Below are 20,134 nucleotides of genomic sequence, written 5' to 3' on the forward strand. Positions count from 1 at the left end.
CACTGGAGTTATACCAGCTAAGGAAAACTAGTGGCATCTGAAAGCCATCACAAGAGATACAGCAGGAAATTAAATTAGAGCTAAACAGGACAAGAATAAGGAGAGAAAGCCAAGTGAAAATAAGCTGGTTTAAAGTAATGCAATTTCAATGGATTCTCCTAAGGCTTCTTTAGAAAGTTAGGATGAGAGATCTGTATCTTGCTAAAACAAGTTTATCAGTTCCAAAGAAGTTACTTGCTCAGGTGCAGCATCCCAGGGCTCCCAGGACTATTTAATGATGCCATAATTGTTCTTCACAGTTTGCAATAAAGCCAGAATGGGATGCCTCACCTGGGCATGGTGGGATGGCTGGAACACCACTGGGAATCTTTCCTGGAACAGCTGCAGGTACAATTTCTTATCAGCATTGTCCTTGGTGGCAATGATGGAAAAAAAGGGGGAAATAAGTCACTGTCAGGCTGTTTGTTTGTTGGGTTTGTTTTTAATTTAAGTTCTATATTGCGCTGCTTTTACAGGGCTAGGTCTGTACAATGGCTGCCTCTTTAAAATAAAATTATAATAAATCAAATAATAAGTGTGTAGAGCTTTATGCCAAAACTATGTAAGGGGCTCAATTTAATCTTGTTTATGAGCCCAGGAAAAAATAGAGCCATGAGAAGCCATCCAGTGGAGGAGGGCATGGAAAATTGTCACAGCCTCTTCCTAGGGCAGTTGGTTGCATGTTTACCATTCCTTAAAATAGCCACGCATCTTTTTTTTTTTTACAAGTGTCTGTAGCACTTGAAGCGAGAGATTTACTGAGCTGCAGGATGGGGATGGATAGAATTGGGTGATCAGCTACAGATGGACCCTGACCAAATAAATAAATGGCCTAATAAATGGCAAAATAAACAAGTGGCTTGAGACTAAGTGGATCATAACTAATTCCCTCAAGGAACTTGGAAAACTTCAGTGCAGAAGAACTCTGCTGCACCAGCACGCCCAGTGAAGCTGGAGAGGAGGGGGCACAAAGTGGCCAAAAGGGAGCTGCTTAAGCTGCTTCTAAATAAAACCCCTACTTTTATTAACAACCACGAGATAAATATCAGTAGGGCCTATACAGCATAAAACCATGGAATGATGTCACAGGGAGATATTAAATATGTTTATTTCAGTGTGGCAGAGTGTCCTGGGGTGACTTTATGGTGGTCATATCAGAGCTGCTAGAAAAGGCTCAAAAACTTCCGCTGCTCTCCTGAAAGCTTTAATCATGATCTGGTTTTGTGGCTTGTTTGGGGGTTTTTGTTTGAATTCTCAACAGTGGAATTAAAAAAAATAAAAAAAAGCAAACCAGAAAAAATTTAATGAAGAGGGAAATGAAGTGCAAATCTTTCTTAACAGATGAACCATAGTTTCGCTTTCTTTCATGATGTTAAACATGAATTTTGTTTGCTGCCTAGTATCTTGAATGAAATCCAAGCTCTGGTATCCTTTTCCTATGACTGTGGTATGGCCATAGTTTGTTAGTCCATGACAGTGATTAAATATTCCCTTATCTCAGTGAGTGTGAGAATAGCAATTGTAATAATTAGACAAAAAACATTCCAAATAATTGTCTGTTTGTCAGCAGCAAAGTGAATGTGAATTCAAGAGACTATGGGGAACATTTCTGCTTTGCCACCTTATACATTCTTGTACCAAACAAAACTGTACCAATAAATAGTAAATCTGGATAAAGTTAACAGCCCTTTTGCCCAGGCCAAATCCAAGTTTCTGATCATTTTATTTCTCTCTTTTGTGTCTTGCCAAAAAGATAAGAAACGTGTTGGCACCAAAGAAAAATTATTGCTTGGACTGTTCTCCCAGTCTTGAATCTGTTTCCTATAAAATCAGCTTGGGCAGAAAACTCCAGTTAAGTAAACAAGCAACATCAAAACAGCTTTAGAAACAAAGTAGTAGTAAATTATTAAGATTTTGAATAATTACTTGCTAAATTTAAATTGTTAAATCCGGATGGCAGATGAGTTTAAGGTGATGTGTGACAGATACATGTGGGATTAAATGAATATCAACTATCTCACTGCTGATGTGATCAGATCTCCACAATCCCATTATTTATTGTTCGTTCACCTCAGTGACATGACTAACACTAATTACCAATCTATTTTGCATTACACTGAGGAATAATTAATAACATAAACAAACCGCTGTCCTCTGAGTGACATTCTGATGCACCCTGAGCATGTAAGAGCACATGAAGGTTGCGATAAGCAGTATCTTTGTTCCATTCTTCTTGCACATTGCAGAGTATTTTGGCGTTCCTGGCTTTAAAGTATGTTTTGGTTGGGTTTTGATGTTTTTTCTTTGGTGTTTTTGGTTTGTTTCGATAGGGTTCTGGGGGGGTTGTTTTTTTTTTGGTGTTGGGGGTTATTTTTCGTTTCTTTTTTGTTGTAGTTGGTTGGGGGGGTTTGGTGCTTTTTTTCCTTGTTATTTTTTGGGTTTTGTTGTTGGGGTTTGTTTTTTTAAAAATGTTTGGGGGTGTGTTACAGAACAAGGTCCGTGGAGTAAATTAATTGCCAAGGCACGTATTTTTCCCCTGGGGAATTAAAGCCAGCCTTCGGGCCTGCCCCCAGGCAGGGTCGGGCCTTTCGGCGGTAACGTTACCAACTCTGCAGGCGCCGCCCGGCCTCCTGAGGCGCCAAGTGGCGGGAAGAGGCGGCAGCCCGGTGCCGGTGTCCTCTTCCTCGCTCCGAGGCCCCGTTCGAGCGGGTTTTCCTCAGATTCCAGCCCGACGTGGCTCCAAGGCCACCTGTGGCGCCGCCTCGGACCTTTTTCTGCCGCCTTTTACCTCAGGATTCGAGCGTGGCGGAGCAGCCGCATTCGCGCGCTCTGCGCTGCCTGACCCTCCTCAGGCGCTGTAGCGCCCGTACGGAACCGAAACCGGCGCCGTGGCGCCTCGGCCAATCCGCTGCGCTCTTACTGCGCGGCGCCGCTCCCCGGAGCCAATCACACGGCCGCCCTTTCTTGCCCGGGGCGCTATGGCGGCCGCCACGAGCTGCGGCCGCGCCGCGCTGGGCGCGCTGTCCCGGGATGGCGGCGGGGCCGCGGCGCGGTGGCGGCGGGTCCTGCCCCCGGGCCGCCCGGTCCTGCCCCCGGGCCGCCCCGCCCTGCCCTGGGTGCCCGCTCGCGGCGCCGCGGCGGGGCCCAAGCCCGGGCGGGCCGTGACGGTGGAGGTGGGCGGCAGGTGAGGGGCTCTGAGGGGTGTGGGAGGGCGGCAGGGCAGAGCGCCGTCCCGGCTGGAGGGTAAGGCAAACGCGGGGGAAAACTGGTGCAAAGCGCGGCGTGTGTTGAGGTTATCCTCAGTACAGGACGTTCTTTGATGTCGGATCTTGGTGTGCTAGCAAGCCTGATCAGCGAGAAAGGAGCCCGGAGCAGTGGAATCAGCCTTGTCATCGCTGAGCCTGGGACATCCTGGAAGTGAGGAGCCCTAAGGATGTAATAAATCAAGTTGTTGATGGATGTCTATGTGTACATTGCCAACTTGGCAAAATATTCCAAGCCACCAGGTTGATCAGAGGGATGGAGCCCTGTCTGGTGAGGAAAGGCTTGAGAGAATTGGGATTGTTCAGCCTGGAGAAGAAAAGCTTTGGGGTGACCTAATTACGGCCTTCCAGGACCTGAAGGGAGCTGCCTAGAAAGATGAAGAGACTGTTTGTGAGGGTGTGCAGTGACAGGGCAAGGGGGAATGGGTTAAAATTGAAAGGTAGTAAATTTCGATGGGATGTTAGGGGAAAAAAATCTTCCCTGTGAGGTCCTGGTACAGGCTGCCCAGAGAAGCTGTGGCTGCCCCGTCCCTGGATGTGTTTAAAGCCAGGTTGGATGGTGCTTGAAACAACCTGGGATAGTGAGGGGTGGAACTCAGTGATCTTTAGGGTCCCTTCCCACCCGAAGCATTCTGTTTCTATAGCTGATCTGTGTTCATTATAACAGTGAAAATCACACCTTCAGGTCATAAGGGCCTTGCCCAGGTGTTCCCCTGAGCATGTGAACAAGTTACCTGGGATAACTTGTATAGAAACTACTAACTAATCATAATAGAGAGGCTGTGCTTGGGAAGGCACCAGCTCTGGATTTCTGTCTATAAATAAAGGCATGGAAAGTCAGGAGGATGTGCTGAGCTTGTGCAATAGCACCCAGCACAGTCCTGGAATAAATAATCCTTATCTCGCTCTCAAGTGTGCCTTCATTGCCTTGTTGCTCTCCGTTCTCTGCCACGAAGGAGGGAATATTCTGCAGCTGTGGTGGGGTGTGTGCAAGCAGCTCCCCTTGCCCTTGAGGGTGTTTTCCAGTGGCTAAAACCCAGCTGGAACGGGTGATGATTCACCTTTGTGATAGGGATAGCTGATGTGCTCCAAGGCTTTGCTTCGAAGTAAAGGAAGCAGGACACTTGAGGCTGAAGCAGTTGAAATTTAAGTGGGTTTGTTCATTTTTGCTCAAAGAGTTTCAATTTTTATATCTAAGGAGGATTTTTATATCTCTTGTGAAGCATAGCCTTTATTCCCTGCCGTTGAGGCTACAGGTGAATGCAGAAATTGCTGGGAAATGTACATGAATTCACTCTAAGCTCAAGTAACAGATTGTTTCTTTCCTTTAGAAAGATGGAGCTGTCTTCTGGAAAACTTGCAAAGTTTGCTGATGGATCTGCTGTTGTTCAGGTAAAAACAAAATAAAAGTCAAAATTTGTCCAGCTTCAAAATTTCTGAAACTTGAAAGTCATTGTTTGTTATCAGAGCCTGTGGGATATAGAGCCTCAAGTGGCAATTTCATCCCTAACGAAGGGACAGCTGTATTTCATAGGAAAAAATTGTTTGAAAAGCAAAGACAGTGATGTGAACTGTGGATTTATGTGGTGGTTTTCTGCAAAGTATAATTCTTAAAAATTACTGGTTTGTGAGTAAGTTTAGAACATGGGAAGTTATTTTCTTTTCAGGTAACTTCAGTTTTTACCTATTTTTCTTAACACAGCTAGGTGACACAGCAGTGATGGTCACAGCAGTCAGCAAAACCAAGCCCTCTCCATCTCAGTTTATGCCATTAGTGGTAAGTACTAATGACAGCATTAGTTTTGTGCTAATCAGTGATCAACTTAGCAGTCGTAGTCCTTAAACAGTGGAGCTCAGGGTGCTGGGCAGAGTGGGGAATGCAAACAGTAGATGACAGACCCTGCACTTGAGAATTGTAGTTGATGATAAAATCCAGGATCCCTGTGTGGGTGAGGGATGAGCCCTGGATGTTGCCTGCCTTGGCTTTAGTAAGGCTTTCTCCAAAGCCTTTGTGAATTTTGCCGTACCATCCAAGCTCAGATTTTGGGGTTTGGTTGTGTGGAAAACTGGTTGGATTGTGAGGCTCAAAGGGCTGTGGTTGTTAAGGGTGGGAAGTAGATAATTGGGGTTGGAACTGGATGATCCCAAGGGTCCCTTTTGGGGGTTTCTGTGGCGCTGCAGTAAATAATCAGTTGGCATTAATAATACCTGAATTTTCTTTGGAAGGTTGACTACCGGCAGAAAGCTGCTGCAGCAGGAAGAATTCCTACAAACTATCTAAGAAGAGAGCTTGGTTCTACTGATAAAGAAATTCTTACAAGCAGAGTAATAGGTAGGCTGAAACCCTTTATTTACAATGTACTTTTAAAATGTTGTCATTTTCTTGTGAGTGTTTGAAAATAGAGCCATTTATAATGCTGTCAGAAAACAAACATGTAATTTATTTATCAATATAATTGGAACTTTAAGGTTATATGTGTCATGCTAAATACATTTCTGGGTTCTATACGATTCTCCTTTTTTTTTTTTTTTTTTTTTCCTTTTCTTTTAAAACCCCATTTTTGTCAGTTTCTTGTGGGGTCCTTGCAGGACAAACTGAATATTAACTACTGAAACACAAATTCTTACGAATTCTTACGAACTTCTTATGAAAAGCTTGATTATTTCCCTTGCAGATCGGTCAATCAGACCACTCTTCCCAGCAGGCTACTTTTATGATACACAGGTAGGTCATGCTACCTTCAAAACAGAAAACTTGGATATGGCCAAGGAAAATTTGATTATACAGGCCCATTTTTAAGAAAAACTGTTTTTATTAACATCAAGGAGGAGTTTGCACTTCACAAACAAGTGTAATGTTGCTTTTTATTCTGTCTTATCTCTTTGTCTTAAATTATTTATTACATCCTACATTCCAAATTTTGTTGTCAAGATGCAGGAGCAAAATTAAAATCTCCTCTGTACAACAGAAGATAGATGCTAATAGTAAATATTTTATATATGATGTGATACAATATTATCCATTAATGGGGCTTTATTGTCAGCTTTCTATTTTAAATACCTGAAAAAAATTTCCATGTGAAACATAGACTTGTGTAGATACTTGGGGATTTTTAGTGTCCTTAGCTTTGTATTGACAGCTAATAAAAATGTATAGGTCAAAATTATTCATTGTCTTTTATCTTATGCCAGATCCTTTGTAATCTTTTAGCAGTAGATGGTGTCAATGATCCTGATATTCTGGCAATTAATGGAGGTAAGAAAGCTGTCAGAAATTGGTGCTTTGGTGGGATTTAATGAGATCAGCTTTTTTCTAATCCAGATATTTGTCTTCCTTTCAGCTTCTGCAGCACTTGCCCTGTCTGATATCCCCTGGAATGGTCCTATTGGTAAGTAAATATTTTGGAATTATGGGTGATTTTAATGTAATGGAACATTTAGACCACAGGTGGGACTTTGTTTTTTTAAAGCAGAAGCTGAATCTAAACATTACATTTCAAGCATTGGAAATAATTTTACAATAGATAGGATTATTGCACTTCAAGGGTTTACTTTTTCTGGACTAAATTCACTTCTGAGAGTAAATACAATATAGAAATAGTGTACTCTCGAGACCAATAAATTAATTTTCTCTTAAGAGAAACATATTTATTGAAAAGCATCATTTGGAAAATAGCTGGTTCAGAATACCTTTCCTCAAGGAACTCAGATTTCATTGTGAGTATTTTCTGGGAAGATAAAAGGTCTGCCCAAGAACAAATACTGAACAAGTATCTGCCTAGTTTTTTCTAGAAAAATACTGAACAACTATATCTGCCTAGTTTTTTCTAGAAAACATGTGCTGAAATGACAAAACACTCCTAGTACACTCACAGCATTGTGTGTAATACTGGCATTATTTGCCCTACCCAGTAATAGTACTCAAAAGAAAAAGAGAATGGGTAGATTTGTCTTCTAGATTTGTTCTTAATATCCAGTCAACGTGCTGATATTTTAAAATTAGTATGTAGCTTTAATTATTGTTATTAGCTGTGTAACTTTCAAAGTAAAGTGATGCCTTAAAGAGCTTCCTTATTATAATAATAAATGACTTTCTGGAGTTTCCTTGCAGGTGCAGTGAGGGTAGGGCTGGTGGATGGAGAGACTGTTATCAATCCAACTCGGAAAGAGATGGCCTCTAGTGCTCTAAATTTAGTTGTTGCTGGAGCTCCACAAAGTCAAGTTGGTAAGTAGGTTAATTGATGTCTGTTGAGGGCTTGGAAATCTTTACAGATTTTTTCATTATCTTTGAAATGTGGGTTTTTATACAATAGTGGGAGCAAACAACAGTGATAGGTAACTTTTGCTTAAGCAGATTTCCTCATATTTTTGCAGTTTAATGTTAGATTGCTGTTGAACAATAAAACAGGAATTCACTGAATTTTTATCTTTCCATTGCCAGTTATGTTGGAAGCAACTGCTGAGAACATCTTGCAGCAAGACTTCTGCCATGCCATCAAAGTGGGGGTGAAGCAGACCCAGCAGATCATCCAGGGTATTCAGCAGCTGGTGAAGGAGCAGGGTGTGGTCAAGAGAACTGTCCAGAAATTATTTATTGCTCCTGAAGAGATTGTGGAACTTGCAAAGAAGTAAGTTCAGAACAAATAATGCAGATGTAGGAAGGTTTATGAGTCTGGTACTTTCACCAAATACTTTTCAAATATTTAGTCCTCAAAAAACCTCCTAATCATAGAAGTGTTTTTTAAGCTGATTTCAAAAATTCTTCCTTTTCTCCCTAAAGACTTGCTTCTAACAAGATCTATGCAGTGTTCACAGATTCAAGCCATGATAAAGTAAGTAATCAATCATGATATAATTATTTTTTGAATTAAAATCATAATGAAATTGTAGTAGGATTGAGTTCTTTAAGATTTTTAAGTTTTTTTCCTTTTTAAGGAAAGACTGGGTGTGCCATGGTCTGGTTGACAAGGTGGTGATCATAGGTTGGACTTGATGATGTCAGGGGTCTTTTCCAACCTCAGTGACACTGTAATTCAACCTTGTCTCCTTCCCTGCATGTATTTGTAATAATAATAATAAATTCTCTAAGTTCTTAACCTGACCAGAATATTTGCTTGTATTATGTGGAGGTGGAGACTCCCTTTTCCCAAGGAGTGACATGAAAAGGATGAGGGGGAAATGGGTGCAGGTTACTCCTGAAAGGTTCTGGTTGGGCACAATAGCAATGTTCTCCTTGGGAAAAATTATCAGTCACTGGGATAATCTCCCCAGGGAAGTGGTGGACTGCCCAATGTGAGACATTTTTAGAATTCAGATGGGGAGGGTGCTGGGCCATCTTGTCTAGACTGCTTTTGCCAAGAAAGGTTGGACCACACAACCCTTGAGGTCTCTTCCAGCCTCATTATTGGTTTTTGAATTTGTGTGACAGTTCTGTTTTATTCCTTAAATTTTTGCAGATCTTTAAACCAAACAGCCCCGAAGCTCTGTTGTTCTGCCCTGTAGAGTTAACTGGTTGCAAATCCTGTGTTCTAGATTTCGAGAGATGAGGCGATCAACAAAATAAGGCTTGAAACAGAAGAACAGCTGAAAGGTATTATTTTTAGTTAATATTTTGAGAATGCTTCAATGGAGGTAGCACTGCTTGGAGTTAGAGTATCCTCTTTGTTGGAAGCTATTTTAGTAAAAGTTCTATAAAATTAATTTCCCAACTTCAGATGAAATTTTTTTTCTATACCCAGAGAAATTTCCGGAGGCTGAGCCTTACGAAATCATGGAATCTTTCAATGTGGTTTCAAAGGATATTTTTAGAAATCTAGTGCTAAATGAATATAGAAGGTGGGTGTATCAAACTCCTACTGATAATATTTCTGTCAACTTTTAATCCAAGACTATATTTTATCTGATCTCTTAATTTCTCTTTGTCATTAGGTGTGATGGGAGAGATTTGACTTCCCTCAGAGACATTAAATGTGAAGTGAACATGTTCAGAATGCTTCATGGATCAGCCTTATTTCAAAGAGGTCAAACACAGGTAGTGTCACTTAAACATCAGAAATGATCAATGAATTATCAAAAGCTGAAAGATTTGGGTCTTTCATTTAAATGCCAGGTTTTCTTTTTCTTCACATTTAAATAGTAATAAGCAGAAGTGATGTGTAGGTTGGTAAGTACATTGGTGTGTAGGGCACCGCTAAATTGGGCACATCATGAGAAATCTTTTAAAAGCAACTTCATATGCAACCTGAACCAAATAGGGAAATTTTACCCAAAAAAAATGCAATCATGAGAGGATTTTTGTGTCTTCTTTGCCAGAAGTGTCAGCTGTTGGGTGGATTGAATTAAGATTGTACTCGAGATTTGGTCTTCTGTACTTTTATAGCTCCTTTTGCTAGAAGACTGTCAGCCATTGATCTGACTTCTTATTACACCGACTTAGGATGGCAGTTGCAGACAGTGATTTACTCCTCAGTTTTGTCCCCTTTTATCCCACTAAAAATAACACCCACTGCAAGTCCGTGTGGGAAACGGGCACAAACATCATTGTGGCTGCAGCTGGCCCTGTCTCTTAAATGTTTCTTAGGGAGCAAACTGCTCTTGGCTCCTACTTAAGGAGCATTAAATTAGTATTTTTAAATAGGGTTGCTTGTAAGGATGATGTGATCTTTACAGATTAGGAGTAAGTTTGTGTGATGGAGAGAAAAAGGTTCTACAAGTGGTAGCTGATGGCATCTCATTTGCTGCTGAACATGTTCTTTTTGATTCTTCATAAACAGTAACATTTGTGAAGGCTGGGAGGGCTTAAGTGGTTTTTTTTTTTAATTTTAGCTCATTTTTATTTTAGGTTCTGTGTACAGTTACATTTGACTCTCTGGAATCGAGTGTAAAGTCAGACGTTATCTCCACAGCAGTGAGGTATGTATGTCTTGGTGCTTTGGCAGTAGTAACAAGAGGGTGAGCATTTAAGCACATTTGATAAAATTCCCTTGAACTTCCATGTAGATACTTTTTAGGACGGAAAAATGTGTAAAATTAGACTTTGCAGTGGCCTGTTTTCCAGAGATCATGGCAGTGAGTTTGTGTTAGGGTGACATTAATTCCAGAGCACACATTTGAAACTGGAGAGTGTTACAAGTAATATCCAGTCTGGTTTAGGTATTTAAAATATTTGTGGAAAATTTACTTTAGGATGTAGCAAGCTGGTCCTTGTGCTTTGAACACTTTATTGCTGAAGTGAAATTCATTCCCTTTAAAGCCACACTTCAGTGATGTCACCCCAGTGATTTCATCCCAGTGTGGGAGCTTTTACATTTTAATGTCTCAGCTTTACTGTAGCTAAATCTTTGTAACCCCAGAAGAGTTTGTCCATATTCTCTAATTTTGGTAACTGTGGGTAATCAGCAAATGTATTGATTTGCTGGTTTTAGCTGGGTCCATTTGTAAGAATAACAATATTGGTTTGAATTACCTGTTGTGTGTAAAACATGTTTGGTTGCTCCTGTTTTGACATGGTCTTGTTTTTAATTAATAGTGGAATTAAAGATAAAAACTTCATGCTGCATTATGAGGTGAGACTTTTCCTGTGTTACAGCTTTCTGCGTGATTCAGAAAAGGGTTTCATGTCTTGCTTTTAAAGGTGCAGTTGATCACTTCCAAGGTTATAGGTTAACTCTAGATTTGCTAAAACGTATTTATGCTAATTCATGCATGAATTTATATGAGCAGAAGTGCTAGTTTCCTGAAAAGCAGTAGGTAATTTGTAAATTGGCATTGTATACAGGCTTTTAAATGCCATAACATGAGGTGAGCTCCTTCAGAACAGGTTCTTACTGAAAGCAGGATTAACCTGTGCTATTATTTTTAGTAAACTCTAATAATATGTTCAGCTGACGTGGCACAGCAATAGTAAATAGGTGCTTTTACATCTTGGATCTCTCTCAACCTTTGGAGCTTGCCCAAAGTATTTGCTACAGGCAGATCTTGTTCCATTATCTCTGTGGCAGAAATAACATTTCTGCTAGGCTGTTTGACAAGTTTCTTTGGAGGAAGCCTCTTGTGTTCTCTCTTAGCTACCTTGCTACTGCTTTATTCTTTTGTCCTGTGGAAGTAAAACATTTACTAAACATTATCCAAACTGATCCTGGTTTGCAAACCAAGTGACTGATAGAAGTCATGTGGTGGTTTGATTATTTTATTTTTTATGTATATTTATCTTGAGATGCACCAACACTTGAAAGATTTTTTTTTTTTTAAGTGTATGTTTTAAAACGGAAAGGAAAGGCAGGTTAATTTTCTCTGTACGCATTTTTTTCCTTCACAGTTTCCACCTTATGCAACCAATGAGATTGGCAAAGTTACTGGGATGAACAGAAGAGAGCTTGGACATGGTAAGTCCAGACTAGAGAAATCCCATGCTGAAAGTTCCAATATTTTATCTGGTTTTTATTGATGGATCACTTAGTGGTTGTTTTGGGTTTTTTTTAAACAGGTGCACTGGCAGAACGAGCTTTGAAACCAGTTATACCCCAGGATTTCCCATTCACAATCCGAGTTACTTCTGAAGTCTTAGAATCAAATGGTATTAGGATTTTCTTGTTTTTAACCTGGTGCTGGAGACTAAATTTGGTTCTTAAAAAGCTTTGTTTTGACAAACTTGATTTATAGGCATGCTAAATAATAGATTCCAGTTTAAATGTTCTTAGTAACTATTACCTGAAATGCTTAAAATAAAAAGCATGTTCATGAAGAATGGACCTTTCTTGGTTTAATAAAATGGTATTTGGGGACATTTTTATGTTACAGGATGAGGAAAATAACCTACCCATTTTTCAGTGTTTAATTCCTGTTTTTTTCCTGTATTCCAACTCCAGGGTCTTCCTCAATGGCTTCTGCATGCGGTGGAAGTTTAGCATTAATGGATGCAGGTACAAAATAAGGCACTTACAAGGATAAACTGCACGTGGTAATGTGCTACAGGATCTGGAAATGACCAAAGACTTCAAAAATGGGTTTTTTTGCCACTTCTAGGGGTTCCAGTGTCAAATGCAGTGGCAGGTGTAGCCATAGGCCTCGTTACCAAGTGCAGTCAGGGAAAAGGGGATATCGAGGACTATCGCTTGCTGACAGACATCCTGGTGAGTGCTCCTCACATTGTTATTGTTGAAAATAGTGTATATTTTCAGCTTACTGCTGGAAAATACCTCTTGTGGCCGCCTTCTGTAACCTTCTACCCAGTCAATTCTGGAACATCACTCCTGGAAAAATTAGTTGCATCTTTTGTTTCATGTCAAAAATTCCTCCCTCATTTTGAAAAAAAATTGTATGAAATGTCCAGTCATGTTTCTTATTTTTCATGTTTTTAGTTATTTAAGCATTCATAAGCTTTCTCATTCCAATTAATTTTGTCTTTCCTCATGAGAGAAAAAGATAAATAATTTACTGAAAGACTGTACATATTGGGTGGAAATTGAGCACTTGGAAGAGTGGCTGGGGAGGAAAATGTGCAGCCACTAAAAGTACAAGATCAGCTGTGGATCAGAAACTTGTCCACAAAAGCTCTTGATTTCCAAGGAGAGAAAGGAACAGTGTTAATCCTGAACAGCAAAATAAAGCTGAAGAAAACTTTGAAGTCTCAAAAGTAATTTCTTTGTACTTTTGATATAGTGGGAGAAAATTACTTCAACTTGGTTTTGTCTGTGTGTGGTGGCAGGGAATTGAAGATTACTATGGAGATATGGATTTCAAGATGGCAGGCACCAATAAAGGGATAACAGCACTGCAGGTATTGTGACATGAAATTTTCCTCAAGTGAAACTCAGGGAGAGTATTAGAGGAGCTTTCCTGACATGTTGATGGCACTTTATTCTTCTCATGTCAGGTTGATCTAAAGCTGCCAGGAATACCAATAAAAATTGTGGTGGAAGCTATTCAGCAAGCTACAGGTAGGTCTGTTCTTGGATTTACAGCCGTTTTATTCTATTAAATGATTAATGGAATTAAGTTGTATGAAACTAAACAATAAACTATTTATTTTTCATTCTCATTGTGGAAAAAAACAAGCCTTCTATCTTTATGGAATGGGTTTGGCTTAATCAATAAGCTCCAAACGAATTTGAAAGTAATTTCAGCCATTACATGATTTGGACTAACACACGTTACGTGACTTTGTTTAAATTCAGCAGGATAAAGTTACAAAAATAACAGCAAACTTCCTCTCGTTTCACATAAATTCAGCTATATTTACAAGTGAAACTTGCTGCCATCTGTATTTTGACATGTGCAGCTAAAATATTCTTGAAGCACATGAGAAAATGAAGCTATGTGCTTTAATAAGGGTTTAATGAGTTGGAAAACTTTCAGCCTGGCATTCCTCAGCTAGGCAGGAGACAGGTTTTGACAAGGAATGTTTTTCTACTGTATAACAAAAACTTCATATATTTATTTTAATAATGTACAGAATTACTGATTTTTTTTATTATTATTCCCTCTAGCTGCAAAGAGGGAGATTTTACAAATTATGAACCAAACACTGGCAAAACCCAGACCTAACAGAAAAGAAAGTGGACCAGTTGTAGGTAATGTTATTGTGTGAATTCATAGCTTTCATAATTACCTTTTAAACAATAAACTTCTGCTTAAAATACCTTTTTTTTTTTTAATGATTGATTGTTATATATTTTTGCCCTTGCCCTGTGGGGATAATTTGTGAAGGGGTTTTTGGTTATTTTTTATTTTGGGGGGATTTTTATTGCCACATGGGGCAGCACTCCTATTTCAGTGTACACCAGAAAACACTACTAGAATTCAAGTGAAGTTACGTGAAGCTCTCACAAAATGAGAATTGATAAAGATGAGGGTATCAGTGTGGCTTAAGGTAATTTACAGTTGTCAGAGTGTATTCTGTGTCTTCATTTATTTCAGTTCTTACCTGTAAATACATCCCTGTTCAGCAAATACCACAGGTAGCTGTAAGAGATTAAAAGCTGAAGGAATGTGCCCTTTCGTGTGATAGCTTTCAAGATGATTATATTTAGCACTTCAAAGGATTTCTAAATGTTCTTTCAGAAACTATCCACGTTCCATTATCAAAAAGATTAAGATTTGTTGGTCCTGGGGCTTACAATTTGAAAAAACTTCAAGCACAGACTGGTGAGACATTCTTGATTCCTGTGATAATTTATCCTCACGTGTTCCCTTTGTTTCAGACTTGTATGTTGAACTGTTTCAATGCTCAGTGCAAACTGAAAATGAAAAAATTCTGCTATCTGTAGAGCACAGGTGGATGCTCTGCTTTGTACCTCAAACTCTTAATGCTGTGGTGAACTTGATTAATGCTTCTCAGGGGATTGGGGTGGAGAAAAGGAGGAAAAATCCTGTTTCCCTTTGGTTGTAAGCCTGTCTGGTCTGGCCACAGCACTCTAGAAGGGCAAAGAATTGTACCATTCTGCTCCAAAACACTTTCATTTCCCTCAGCTATTAATGCAAGTATTATTAAAAATCTCTGGGAAATTGATTCATAACCCTCAACATTTTATTCAGGATTTTTTTTCCTGCCTCTGAAGGATTGTAAAAATAATTTTGTGTTCTTTTATGGCCCACAAGTTTATCAAGGTATTTGCAAGGAGGTGCAGTTGTTCAATGCCTAAATTGAACAAGATGAAATAATGATTAGAAGTCTGAGGTCTTAATGAGTGTGCAAAACCATTCTGCTCTGAGCAAGTCTTTACTGAGTGTGACTTTTCTGCAATGTGCCCCTGACTGCTGTCATGAATCCCCTTTTTCAGGCGTGACTGTAAGTCAGCTGGATGAAGAGACATATTCTGTGTTTGCCCCCACGCCGGGGGCAATGCACGAAGCCAGGGAATTCATTGGGGAAATCTGCAGAGATGATGTAAGGACAGACTTCTGCCTTAAACTTCTTCAGTTTGCTCTTTGTGATTTCATGTCTTACTGGTTTCTTTTTTTTTTCTTCTACAGCAAGAAGTTAATTTGGAATTTGGGGCGATTTACACAGCCACAATTACTGAAATAAGGTATAAAGAGTGCTTTGGAGTTGAAATTAACTTATTTACCTAGCTGTATTCCTGATACTTAATTATGATGTAAAATAATCATTGTATTTTTAGGAGTGCCAAACTTAGATTGGGGATATTGGCACCTGCATAATTTCTGATACTTTTTCTGGTGAAATTATTTTGTTTCCTGATAAAGCTGGCTTTTTTGCTGTTTGTTTAGTATTTAGAATGCCTCTAAATTATAAAACTTAAAGCCTTTTTCATTTTTGAATCTGAATGTGATGGTATGAATTTGCTTTCCACTTTTCATCACAGTATTTGTCTTGTAAAAATTACATTTTGGGTAGTACCTATTACTGAAATACTGTCCTGAAATAAGAAATTCTCATCCCTTTTCAATTAAGTTAAAAGGAGAGGACATGTTATGGTGGATGAAAGATTTTTAAAAAGGGATGAGTAAAATTTTGTTTGTGAGAAGTTTATAAGTGCTTGCTTTGAGGACCATATGCAGAGTGAAATGTGGACTTTTCTTGATGCCCTTTGAAATAACTGTGCCGTTTCCTGCTGCAGAGATTCTGGAGTGATGGTAAAACTGTACCCAAACATGACCCCAGTATTACTTCATATTTCACAGCTGGATCAAAGAAAGGTAAGCCATCCTTAAACAGGTATAAAATGGACAATTAGATTTATTTTTAACCAGTTGGCATGGCTGTAACACACTTACTCTTGTTCCACAGTCCATTTCTGGGTTAAAAGCTGTTAATTAGCAGCACTTTTTTGTTCTAATTCTTCCTGCCCTGTACTTAAAGCTGCAAAGAATCAACTGTGTGACTCCTGCAGTCATTTTTACACCAAGTTCTTTGGCTCTGTAAAACCCTTTTCCATGTAATATTCAGAAACCTGTTGTTCCTAAGGTAGTGCTGAGCCACTGGGTTGAAGTGTAGCATGAAGAGCCCCTGAATGGATTTTTATAACAAACTCTGATAATTTTATTTCTGAAAAACACTGTGTTCTAGATTAAACACCCTAGTGCCCTGGGATTAGAAGTTGGACAAGAAATTCAGGTAAATTTTTATTAACATTAAAATGCTAATAAAATGCTGTTTGTATTTTAAAACTTGACTTTTTTTTCTAATTATTTATTTAGTGTTTATGAAGCAAATATTTTCCCATATTGGATTCCCTTTCTGTGATAGTCAAAGATCTGATCATTCAAATTAGATTTATTTAATGTCATCCTTTTGCCATCTAGTACCACAGTATTTGACAGCAATATAGGCAAAAGGATGCCTATTTCTTGCTTTTCTAGCATCAAACTGAAAAAAACTCAAACCCAACCCCCCATCTTTTAAGGAAAATGCTATTTCCAGCTCTTGAAGTTGCTCAGTGTCAAAGCACTTTGTTTCCTTACCAGGTTAAATACTTTGGCCGTGATCCCACTGATGGCAGAATGAGGCTTTCACGTAAAATTCTGCAGTCCCCAGCCACCAGCACCCTGAAAACCCTGACAGAAAAAAACAGCATTGTCCTGGGAGGGGCTGTTCCACAGACATCCACCTCATCCCAGTGACAGGTAAGGCCAGCAGAGCCGCTTCAGCTGAGTCAGGGCTGCACTTGACAGCTCTGTTAAAGAATTGTGCCAGTCTGGGTTTGTGCTGAGCAGTTACCTCTCAGTGCTGTACAGGGACTGCTTGGCAGCTCTGTTGGAGTGTGTTGGGAGTTAACAACTGGCCCTTCACACACTGTAGTTGTAGAAAGTTTGATACTATAAAATTGGTTCAAACGCCTTGACGGTCTCTGGCATTTTGTTTTGGACAGAAGAGCCTGTCCAGACTTACTTATTCATCTCCAGCTTACTTTTTCTCTACCTTTTAAAGAAAAAAGCCCAAAGAGGGTATTGGAAGAGAAGAAAAAATAAGCTGCTTTCTTGATTAAGTCAGCAGTAGAGAAGATTTCAGTCAATTAATAAAATGGCCAAAGCTCTTCCTTAGAAGTAGTTTTCCAGCATGTATTTGACTGTTAGAGGGCTTATGCCTCAGCTTTTCCCAAAATTTGTGTGGGTTTTCTTGTTCTTGGAAAGCTGCTAGAACAGGAAGGTGTCTGATGTTAAAATCAGGAGCAGTTACACAGCAAGATTGGCAAATGCACGGTGCATCAATGGGAACTCAAGGCAATCTGTGGCAGCCTTCTAGGAATGATTGACAGCACAAAAAGAAGGGAAAATTCACTGAAGAAATCTCGGTTTTAAGGAACATTTTTGAATCTCATACCTTGATGTAATGAGTTGGTTACAAAGTGTTTTCTCTCTTTCAGGAAAAAAGGTGTGATAGTTGATGAGAATACAAGTGACCTTTGCTAGAACCTCTACATGTCCTCAAAAGAATCTGCAGGTGGATGGTAGTCAATCATATTTATAAAATAGACACTCTTTATGCTTAAAGGTGATGTAGAGCTTCAAGGCCTTCAAATTGATTAAAAACTTTAAAATAAAACCAGGAGCAAGCAATGCCCTCATCTCGTGTAGCAAGGTGGAGGTAAGAATACAAGAACATGGAATTCTCTAGACTGAGAAGATATTTCAGTGCTAAAGGTTATTCTCCTTTGAGTTATCCACTCAAAACTGTGAATATGAGAAGTAAGAACTGAACAACTCTTCTGTGGGAGAAAGAATTATCCTGTACGCTTGGTCAAGAGTCACACTTGGCCAAAGATTTACTGGCTTTTCAGTGTACAAGAATGTTGAGCAAGGCATAAAGACTTAGAAGTATCATCTTTAACGTGATGGATGCTGTTTTAGATTAATACATCACTCTGAAAATGTTCAGACCTGCTACAATATCTGAGCAGAACATGGCTGAAACATCACCCCTTATCACCTGGGTTCATTAGCACTGAGTTTTAAAATGCATAATTAAAACATTAAAATTAAAATACTTTTTTTGGAATGAACAATTGATGTGATAAATCTTTCCCTAAAACACTCTCATTAAGAATGTCTTAGTCCTATTAATTACGTTGCATCAGTGAGTTCACTGATCTCTTTTAGACTTCAAAACATTTCCCAGGGGCTCATGAGAATGACTTGTTTTTCTACTGTGAGGTACAGACTTTGAAAATCAAACAGGGTCCTTCTGATGTTCACCAATTTGTATGCAGGACAAATAAGAAAATCAACTTCCCACCTGGTGGCAGATGGGCTCTGAACCACCTGAAAGAAAAAAACAAAGCACTGGGGAGAGGAGAAGTGGGAATGTACAGTAAAAATTACTCCTTTTTTTATTTTAACTTAAAGTATTAAAGAAGAAAGAAATGACTGGTATGCTGCTCTGTAGTTGTCTCTGTCTTTCATCATGTAAGACTGAAAAATTGAAAAAGTTTGGAAAGATTGAAGAAATATTTCCTTAGCAATCTCTTCCTCCTCTTTGAGGGCTGTGTCTTATTATTTCTTAGTAAGAATTCAGATGTAACTTCTTACTGTGACAGTTGCCTGATACATGATTGTTACATGTGAATAGTGTTAATAAAATTATGTAGGTCAATGTTAAACTCAGATGTTGCCATTTCTGGTAACTCTTCCCAGAAATGGACCTCCCCAGTCTAAGTGGATTTCCAAGGTTTATCTCCCTTTATTGTACACTAATTTCTGAGAGGCTGTGTTGTGGAGCTGGTCTCAGTAAAGCAGCTACTGCAGTACTGGGGCATTGTTTGTTTGGTGGATGATGATAAAGGAGTAAAATTACTTTAATGTTGCTGTGGCAGAACCTGTACAGTCAGCCTGACTTTCTGCATCTGGAACCAGCTTTAAGCCCTATGGGAAGGGGCGGGGGAAGAGCACACTTGGGAACTGGCTGGGAGGAGCAGAAAGCAGCTGCTCTTACCTGAGGAGAGAAGCTCAATGGAAGCCAAGAGTTGAGTAAGCGTGTGCTGCTCTGACCCTTCCTGGAGGGAAGGACATCCCGGGCTCTCCGAGAGCGGTGCAAGGCCGTGGCAGGAGGAGCTTGGCTCTCAGGTGGGATCAGCTATGATCAGAAACCAGGTGGGTCCAGAGTGCTCAAGAGAACAAGCTCGGTGATTTATTTCTTCTTTCTTAGTGCTCAACATAATTAGCTTCTGTAATGACCTGTCTTAAATGGTGCCATTGAAAGAAATTGCCTTGGAGAGTGAAGCTGGGCAGGAGCAGCATTGCAGCAGCTCAGGAGGGCCAGAAATGCCTTTATTTGACAAGTCTGAAGTTTTCATGCAAGTGCAAAGAGTCAGGAGCTGGGGTATCTTTAAATGCCAGCAATAAATATTACAAGTGCTATCCTAAAAGCATAAGAGCTGGCCTAATTGTACTTCTGGGATGACCTGCCAGAGGGAATGATGCAGTCTCTTAATTTCACTCCAAGAAATTTTAAGTGATTTAGGAATGAGTTGCCTGTCTTGCTTGGGAAAACAAAAAAAGGAGCTCTCTGCTGCTCATGTAGTGACACTTGTGAGTTGCTCTGTCTTCTGTCTACCCTAAAGAAATCCTTTGCTTTGATGAAGAACAGAGAATTCTCAGCATTGATAACTTGATGGTGGTAATGGGGAATGGTGAGCTGCTGGCAGGTGCAACACCAGCGTGGAAAATGTTGCTTTGCTTTCTGTGTGTCTTAAAGAGCAGAGACTTGGATGCTTTCCTGGTCTTAGCCTGGGTTTAAATCCAGTATGTAACATCTGTTGGGGCAAGTATTGCATGTCTTGTCAGGGAAAGCCCCCAGAATTGACTTGCTGGTTGTGGGTACCGGTGGCAGGGTCATCCTGGGCTTTACAACCCCCTGGATGCTGTTTTGGGTA

General features: G+C 39.7%; 1 protein-coding gene across 5 annotated transcripts; it reads left to right on the top strand.

Moving 5' to 3' along the window:
• Positions 1 to 29: 29 nt before the first annotated feature.
• On the top strand, positions 30 to 18,635 carry PNPT1 (polyribonucleotide nucleotidyltransferase 1). 5 transcript variants are annotated; one of them, XM_068186175.1, is made up of 29 exons: positions 30 to 387; positions 4,634 to 4,694; positions 5,005 to 5,079; positions 5,529 to 5,634; positions 5,978 to 6,027; positions 6,495 to 6,558; positions 6,644 to 6,691; positions 7,414 to 7,527; positions 7,744 to 7,930; positions 8,083 to 8,134; positions 8,835 to 8,892; positions 9,041 to 9,137; positions 9,231 to 9,333; positions 10,144 to 10,214; positions 10,831 to 10,867; positions 11,620 to 11,686; positions 11,788 to 11,877; positions 12,170 to 12,223; positions 12,327 to 12,433; positions 13,009 to 13,080; positions 13,177 to 13,240; positions 13,790 to 13,873; positions 14,364 to 14,447; positions 15,083 to 15,189; positions 15,276 to 15,331; positions 15,884 to 15,962; positions 16,333 to 16,380; positions 16,731 to 16,882; positions 17,630 to 18,635. In XM_068186175.1, the coding sequence occupies exons 1-29, from the start codon at positions 317 to 319 to the stop codon at positions 17,673 to 17,675; spliced, it is 2,304 nt and encodes a 767-aa protein (XP_068042276.1). In that variant the 5' UTR covers positions 30 to 316; the 3' UTR covers positions 17,676 to 18,635. The 5 variants fall into 5 exon arrangements, with proteins under 5 accessions (XP_068042276.1, XP_068042278.1, XP_068042275.1 ...); XM_068186177.1 differs by having other exon boundaries at positions 327 to 387; positions 5,009 to 5,079; XM_068186174.1 differs by lacking the exon at positions 30 to 387 and adding an exon at positions 3,003 to 3,223 and having other exon boundaries at positions 16,731 to 16,890; positions 17,632 to 18,635.
• The last annotated feature ends 1,499 nt before the right edge of the window (positions 18,636 to 20,134 follow it).

Source organism: Anomalospiza imberbis, chromosome 3, assembly GCF_031753505.1.
Source record: "Anomalospiza imberbis isolate Cuckoo-Finch-1a 21T00152 chromosome 3, ASM3175350v1, whole genome shotgun sequence".
NCBI lineage: Eukaryota > Metazoa > Chordata > Aves > Passeriformes > Viduidae > Anomalospiza > Anomalospiza imberbis.

Coding starts and splice junctions, on each gene's coding strand:
- PNPT1 (XM_068186173.1), top strand. CDS start 3,018: ATGGCGGCCGCCACGAGCTGCGGCCGCGCCGCGCTGGGCGCGCTGTCC. Junction 4,695..5,004: donor ATGGATCTGCTGTTGTTCAG/GTAAAAACAAAA, acceptor TTCTTAACACAG/CTAGGTGACACAGCAGTGAT. Junction 5,080..5,528: donor CTCAGTTTATGCCATTAGTG/GTAAGTACTAAT, acceptor TTTCTTTGGAAG/GTTGACTACCGGCAGAAAGC.